We start from the raw sequence: 8,424 nt of genomic DNA, 5'->3' as shown, positions 1-8,424 counted from the left end.
TTCTGTGCAACTGTGAGTCACATAAAGATTTAAATGCTACTGATTAATTGATCTGCAGCAGCCCCTCTGTGAGATGGGAGTTTGTGTGCTTGCTGTATTATTCAGGGTGCCTTAAAAGCATGTCAACTCAATTACAAGGATTTTACTAGAAATATCATGTCTTTTCCTACAATTTCCAGAGGAACGACTCTGCTCAGCTGCATGGAAACCTCCCATCCACACTTCAATCGGACATCTTGAAGCCTTCAAAAGGCACCGCTGGAAATAAGCCCAAACATTTACGTTTGTCAGTGTCAGTCATGTAAGACACTCACCATGGCTTTTTTTTTTATTTTATTTCAGATAATATTATAAAGAGGTTTCAAAATACCATCTTTCAGACAAATTGAAAAATACAGGGCTTATTTTTTTTTATTTAGCTATGGATTAAGACCAAAAAGATATAGAAGCTATATAGAATAGAAGCTGCCGAAACGACCATTGGGTCGAAGGACGATGTCCTAAAGAAAGTGTGATGAGTTCCGGCTTCCAGGGGTAGTTATAGAGCCCCTGCCTCTTCACTTCAAAACTCAATGTCAGATATGCGTAATACAAAACAATGCTCTTAGAAATAGACTCTACATGTTTGGTTGAATTATGTGGTTTCTTGGTGTTTGTCTCTACTCAAAATGAGAAATTTCAAACCTTTAAACGGAACAAATGAACATGAATTCCCTCTGATCCCAACAAATTTTAAAGGGTTTATTGGTTAGCCAGGCTAAAAAAAAACATGTTCCTAATGGGAAAGCTTTAAAAATCAGAAAATGCTCATGCATAAAATAAGTTTCTCTCATCTTGTCTGCCTACACCACTTTAACTCTACCAGCGGAAGCTGGGAACATGGGCAGTTGTCCAGGGCAGCATTAACAGGAGGGTGCAGCATCAGTGCTTATTTTTTTACTTCTCACCCTGAATGCATTCTATCATTTTATATATATATATATATATATATATAAATGTTAGCACTTTAAATAAATATATAAAAACAGTAATATAAACATATGACTGTAAAGTCATATGTTATATATATATTTATTTTTTAAACTATTTTTCAAGACAGCACTTTTAAAAAAGATGAAATTGTCCAGAGAGCTGTTCCAAACTAAATTTCGTTATGTTTTACACTTGTTTTAGCAAAAAGACAAATAAAATCTGTCAAGTCTAACTTTAATTTAGCATTGAAGTATTTTGCCTGTGCAGTTAATGAGAAGCTGCTTCCTCCTGTGCAGAGAAGGAGCACCCTGCTCTGTTCTGACAGAGGGAACAGATCAGATAGTTAGGCTGCACAGCATTTTCCCCATATCGTGAAGGATTTCCTGTATTTTGATTAGTTTTCATGTGGCATGTTTTTTTTTTAAATCAAACAGAGACCACAAGGAAAAAAATCTGCTATGTCATCTCTACATTCAACAAGAGAGGTTAGTGCTACTATAAGAAAAGTTTCCCCAGGATATTTAGACTTAATCCTTAAAAAAAAACCTTTATGAACTGCTTGAAATTAGTTAAAAAGTGAAAGAAATCTGCATACCCCTCATTAATAATATAACTGTGCATTTATGTTCATAAGAAAAAAAATAATAATAGGAGATTAATGGCAGTGCAAACCGGTGGCGTCAGTTGCACTTACAATTCTATGTTTTAACTCGCTTAAATGTCAGCAATATCTGAAAATATCTGGACAATGGCCAATGCTTCAAGGCCTGTCGCCCAGCGTTGTTTATTTGAGAAGCATTGACTCTTCATAATTGAACATAATGCAAATGCCAAAACACTCTGGGCATTTCTCTTCTTCTGCATTGCTTTGGTTATTCCTAATCTATTTTTTTTTTAATTACCTTAATTTCTAGTGATAATGTAGTTTAAGATAAACGGGAACAGTCAATCTTGAGGTTTCAGAGATACGCAATGGTTAACAGCTTTTGCTTTTTCAATTAAAGGATCAATCTTTCCAAACATTTCAGTGAGAGTTTAGTTATTCTAACCTTTTAGTTGTTTTTATTCAACATATTGGTGCTAATAACTGTAGAGGGTTCTGTATCCATTCTGGAGGCTTGTATTGTGTTCAGTGATGAAGCTTGTGCAATTATTACCTCGCAGTAATACAACTAAAAAGACACTTTTATCTTAAGATACTTTATTGATATTTTCTGTCAATAGCATTAGCCAAAAACAAACATTGAAAATGAAAATCGTATCATGGGAAAAGCTACACACCTTTTATAATGGTTGCAGGAGAAGGAAAATATTTAGAATTTCAGGAGAGACTTTAAATGCAAACAACAAAACCAAATCTGTCTGCATGTTTGCTTACAGTATATAATGCAAACTGACAGAGCAAAGGAACAAATTGGACAATTAACTTGGGTCAGAGATAAGGGTTTATAAATTCTGTGGAGTCTAATTTTTGCATCTCAGGCACAGCATGGACAGGGATGAAGTAAGAGGTGCTAAATTAGGACAAGCTGATAGTAAACAAATAGATGGTTAGCACTGAGAGGTCAATTTTCACAAATCATGACTTTAAAGAAGTAGTTATCTTGTGCTGACAGTGCACTTATCATTCCATCTTTTACAGAATAAGAATATTTGGGGGAAATGAAGGGGGTAGGGAAGTGTCTGGCACATGCACCATATGTTGCCACTCAGCTGGGAATGGGTGAGGTCTCAGAAGAGAAAGGACAAGGCAGGCAGAGAAAAAAACAAATGCTTAAAAAGAGCAGGAAGTAGTCACACAATTGGTTCTCTGCAGAGGACAATTTCAAGCTCCCCGCGGTAGAGCTTCCCGCCGTCGGACAGGCTCATGATGCTCTCCTTGTAGCCCATCAGATTATTCACATCCACATCCTGTGGACAGAGAAGGGAGAGATTGTTATATGTGGAGAATTTTGGACTGATTTCAGGTTTATAGTGTAACTGTTGTGGAGCTAACCTTACACATAGTAAGAAAACAAAAACAAATAAAAATAATTGTCTAAGATAAAAAAAAAAAAAAAAAAAAAGAATAAGGCTGGACACTTTGAGTTGATCAACTCGCAAAATCTGAACTACAACTCAATTCCTGAAAAAACAAAAAAAACAAAACAAAATGTGAAGCTAATTTTAGAATAATGTAATTTCTAGGTTTTTTCCTTTCTGCCCTTTTTTGGATTCTATTAAAAAAAAAAAATCTTTTACTCTGTCATCAGCTTTAATTTGCTCAAACTCAGCAGAAAAACAAGCAAATCAGGGGCATCTCTTTGCAAAATATTTTGCAAAAAAGAATTAACTAACCATTGAAAACTAACATTTTATAAATAAACGTGCTGGAAATTCCCAAAAATTGGGATCTTATCAGCTAAATTATTTTCCAGATTAGTAGGGTCAGAAATTTAACTTGTAAATGAAAATAAATGATCTAGCTTTCCAAATGTGGATGTTTTTTCCTTTTCCGAACACTTAATCAACACAGTCTCTTGGTATCCTACAAAAAAAGATATGTAATGTATTAAATGACACATGCCAGTATGTGACAACAATAAAAGAAAAAAAATCTGTTTATTTCTAATGATATGCCTGTTCAAACCTCTCCACTTTGAAAAATTATTTTTAAATCTATTTTGACATCAAAAGCTCTTAATTGAACATTAAGGTCCGATCACATCTAAATCGTCTTATTATCTACTGTATATTCATGTAAATCAGGATGCATCCTTAAACATTTGAATCTTGTAACATTGGATACAAATCAAGAAATGCGGCCCCCAAGGCTGATACCTACTACAAGGACTTCTGATAAATAAATGGGAAAGATGTGATATAGTATTTAAAAGTTTAAACAAATCCTGATTGAACAAACAGTTTAAAATGCTGCTGTACAGTTACTGGTTATACTTGTACAGTATTGGAAGTATTTGAAGCATACTCTTTATAGTCATGGATATTATTATTTACACAAATTTCCACAAAAACGCTTTGTATAAACCAATCCTGGGCTCGTCCTGTAAAAGAAGGAATATACTGCCTGTCAAGCAAACTGTGGGTTTGCTCTGAGTTCTCCTCCCAATGCGACATGACTGGAAAAGGTCCTTGAAGGTTCAACATGAGATGCCTGATCCGCTCGGATGAATCCTCTTAGTACAGAGAAGAGGAACTGCTCAAATTATTCGACTGGTTTTACTGGTTTGTTGTTGATGGATGACCACCTTCTCTTTAAGTTATCTCATAGGCTGCTCAGACTCAAGGTTAGTTTAGAGTATTTAGTTAACCTAACACACATTTTCCTTTTCGATTAACATTCAGAGTACCCAGAGAAAATCCCCACATGTATGGGGAAAACAGCTGGTAATCACCTGCTGCAATGCTCACAACTCTGAATGCTAACTATATATTTAGCATTTTTCTGTAGTTACAGCATCCTACATGTTCTAATTAATATTAAGGACTGTTAATGTTCTGTTTGGCTCTTTTTACACATTATGGACTCAGATAATAAGCAGGTAATAGGGTTGGATTTCTTACAGTAAAGCTTTTGATCTGAGCTTCCGCAACACCGAGCCATCAAACATATAAATCACATGCAGCATGTTCAGTTTTTCTGCAAGAGGTAATGTCTTTAAAATAGCCTTAAGTTCATTAGGAAGAAAAATGACGGCAGAGAAATGCTATTATGACCCAAAGGTCTTACCTAATGCTGGAGCTTGCATGGACAACAGAGCTGTGCAGATATAGATAATAATATATACCTACTGTAAACCCCCCAGCAGCAGGCAAGACGCCCAATCTATCTCTATCCATCTCTTACCTTCTTGGTTTGGTAAAGGTCCCGTAGGAGAGCCTCCAACTCCTGCTCATCAATGTAGCCATTCCCATCCTGGGTGGGAATCAAAGTAAAAAACACATTTAGTTCTTTTTGTACTTGAAACACAAAGAAATGAAGAAAAATACATGTATCAAAGCATATGCTTATTCCTACTCATTGTTTTCCATTTTTATATATCAGCTTAATCCTATTTAGGCAGGGTGCAGCTAAATGCCTATCTTCGTTTGTTCGTTGGCAAGAAGAGAAAGCTAATTATTTCTAAATAATAAACTTCATTGCCCACCAAGGAGCCACAGCATTGAAATGACTCTACTCCTGCTTGTTTGGCTACAATGAATTGCACTGCATCCTCACACATACTACTTTCTGAAACCCTGACGATTCTTTGTAACCATGAAATGTGTAAAAACATAAAAATGATCACAGCGGATGAAGGTCAAAATAAATTATAAACTTGTGTTAATTGTATCGGTTCTGCTTCTTTTAACATAAAAAGATGCTCATGGTTTGGTAAACCTTGTTTTCTAATAAGAAACCAGCAATTAGTAACAAAAATAATACTTTAACAAATGGTTATATGATTTTACACTGAGGCAAGATTTTTGTGGTCAAAATTAATTTGTGTGTGTAATTCTTATTTAATGTTTATGATGATAAAAGAATGAAACTACCACCAGAGAAAATAAAAACATGATTCTGTTTATGTTCCTGGATTCTTTTTTCTGTACACTTCAAAAGATTTTGATCTGCAAATTTGTTCCCCTCAAACGAAAAAATTAATAACAAATCATTAAAGCTACAGTGTGTAACTTTTAGCGACATCTAGCGGTCAGACTGCAGCAACATGAACATCTCCCCTCCACCGCTTCTCCCCCCCAACAGTACGGCGAGCGTTACAGGACAAAATGTCTTCCACGACGTCCGCATCACCTACCTTCTCAAGTGATGAGGTTTGTTTACATAGATAATTTTACAGATAGTATTTCATTAGTCTGTGTAGGGTATAGATTTCATGTAGACTTAAGATAATAAATATACCTGTTATTTTTTCTACATCCTTGTGACATTTTGGTGATCTCGCAATCGCTAGTTTGTTGGCTCTGCGCTGCCGTAGCGCAAAGATGTCTGCCTCCATGGCTGCGAGACCCGCTCCTATGTAATTATAAATAACGAATTCTAAGGCAACGCAAATATTAAGGTTAAGAGGCTGAGCTCGTAGATGATGATAAATAACATAGTTTTGTATAATATATTACATTTCTGACTGTATATCCCTGTAATTATTACACACTGTAGCTTTAAATGCGGTAATCATTAGTAAAAACGGTATACATATATATCAATACATCTCAAATTTGTTTCCCAGTCATGTTTTGCTGCACATAGAGAATTCCTCTGATCTCAAAGTAGGTGGAGCTAAAACTGTTATAGATGTGGGGATTAGTCTGCTGTAAAAGACCTCAACCAATCAGATGTTATGGTGTGTTCATGGAACTACAGGATTTATGAAGGGCTTCAGCGCAGCAAAAATTAAATACTTTATTGGCATGATAAAATTAAATTTTTCAAAAAAAATTATCTAATCTCTAATAAACCTTTAATATCTGATGTAAATATCAATTGATTTTGTTGTGGTAGTTATTAATTTTTTATTTAAACTATCCCTCATATACATACTATTCCAACAATTTTTTTTTTAATCGTGCCACCTCCAAAACCCTTTTTGTTTGTCCCAGGAAGAGCAGTAGAGTTATATTACAACAAACCTTATTCATGCCTTTGACTTAAATTTCACAGAAATTTCAAGATACCAGTTTGATTTTTTATATGCAGGATGTATTGTAACAATCTTGTTGGCTGACAGTCTAAACACATATAAAGCTTTTGAAGAAATAAGGTATTTTTTACTCTTGTATTTATTGTCCTTTTTGACTCTGTTTTGTTTGTTTATCTAGACCTGCTGCTCAGCAGCATTCAGGATTTTATGGCAAATTTATGAATGTACCAGCAGGAAACTTAAAAAAGCCTTTCCATTCACAACACAGAGGGTTAGCTGTAAAGCCAATAATGAGTCTCACTGCTAATTAATGAGTTATGTCTCACAGTGGTGTTTATAGGGTTTTGGGCCAGAAGATAAGTCTGTGTTTCTGGAAATCTGCTTTTGGCAAACAGCATCGGACCGCGATCTGTTCAACTGGGCTCAGACTCAAGATGACTTCAGATCGGTGAAATCTGCCAGTCCTTTTAAAAGAGATGCTCTTTGATGCTAACAAAGCCAGTATAAAGTGCACCAGATCCAAGGAATATAATGTGAATTCTATTTATTTCCCACTTTAAGGATAAAAGCCTTGGCACTCTGCAGAGTTATGAGAAAGCAGTCACATTAGATATCCGCCGCCTGTCTAAGCTGCAGGCCATGTTGGAATTTGAAGTCTCTGCACAGTTGAAGGATGTGGCAACCTAATACACATTGGTGTCCAGCTGATAGGCCACATTCCCAGCACCAGCTGCCTGCATCACCTCTGCAGGCGATGCACTGAGAACAAAATGAACAAACTAACATAAATGTTAATGCTCCATTCTCAACTGAGCATTCAGGTCCAATGTGTCCTTTGCAAATAAAGAAGAGTACATGGTTCATTATTTGACAACATCCCTAACAAACATGGACACTGCACCACATGGTTTATGCTTCCTTACATTTCCTTCATTACCATGAGCAACAAAATATTTTCACAACATATGGAACAACTAAGCGTAGATTTACTGAAGATGAAAGGTAATCATTAATCAACACTCATTGTTTACCTTTGTAAACACAGTGATTTGGTCTGGAACATGTAAACAAATGTTTAAGACTTTTTTACTGTTTAGCATCTCAGAAAACATTCAGTATCTGTAAGGGTTAAAGAGGCGACAAGATGGCACATGGAAACTGTTATAACTCCTAAATTGCCTTTTGTTTCTACTGTACTAATACAGCAAGAACATTTAAATTCAGTTGGAAGTGGAGGCTGTGACACCAGTCTCATGTTGTGTATTGTTTGGCAAACATGCAACAAATAGGCTAAACAAGATGACTCAATATTTTCAAATTAAATGTATTATATTATTATTATTTTTTTAAGATGCACTTACTTTGTCATGGTTGGACTTTTTAGGTGAGTAATTTTATGTCATAGGATAGAATATCAAGATGTATGTTGTTTTGTAACTTTAGATTGTTCCAGACTAATACGCTATCATTAAATATTAATTAAATCTAACTTCATTCTATTTACTAGCAAGAAAAAAAGCAATATGGAAGGAATTAATTGCTTATACTGACAATGAAAAACGGAACAACCTCTCATTAACTTGTTATAAGGGGATTTAATCGTTGCCAAGTTATGTTAAAGGGAAATAGTTGGTGTTCTCTGCAACAGGAAACAATAAATCTCTTGGTATTCTCAGAAAAAAATTAAACAACTCTACTTTTTCATCTTATAATTAAAGTCTCATTTATCCTTATCTAACATAGTTTGGACTCATAAATGTTGGACATATTTTAATAAAATCCTCCTTAAGAAACAATTTCTTAGATTGGC

General features: G+C 35.1%; 1 protein-coding gene across 1 annotated transcript in view; it reads right to left on the bottom strand.

The window, feature by feature from the left end:
- Positions 1-2,337: 2,337 nt before the first annotated feature.
- Positions 2,338-8,424, bottom strand: part of calb2a (calbindin 2a) — a 28,892-nt gene continuing 22,805 nt past the window's right edge. Inside the window, exons 10-11 of the mRNA XM_038305572.1 lie at positions 4,820-4,888; positions 2,338-2,883 (exon numbers count right to left, since the gene is read on the bottom strand). Of these exons, the coding sequence (XP_038161500.1) occupies positions 2,767-2,883; positions 4,820-4,888 (186 nt within the window). The 3' untranslated portion in view covers positions 2,338-2,766. The remainder of the gene's footprint in view (positions 2,884-4,819; positions 4,889-8,424) is intronic.

The sequence above is a fragment of the Cyprinodon tularosa genome, unplaced genomic scaffold (genome assembly GCF_016077235.1).
Source record: "Cyprinodon tularosa strain WSP-4 unplaced genomic scaffold, ASM1607723v1 ctg56, whole genome shotgun sequence".
Taxonomy (NCBI): Eukaryota; Metazoa; Chordata; class Actinopteri; order Cyprinodontiformes; family Cyprinodontidae; genus Cyprinodon; species Cyprinodon tularosa.
The sequence above is the reverse complement of the archived record's forward strand: the minus strand, read 5'-3'. Positions and strand labels throughout refer to the sequence as shown.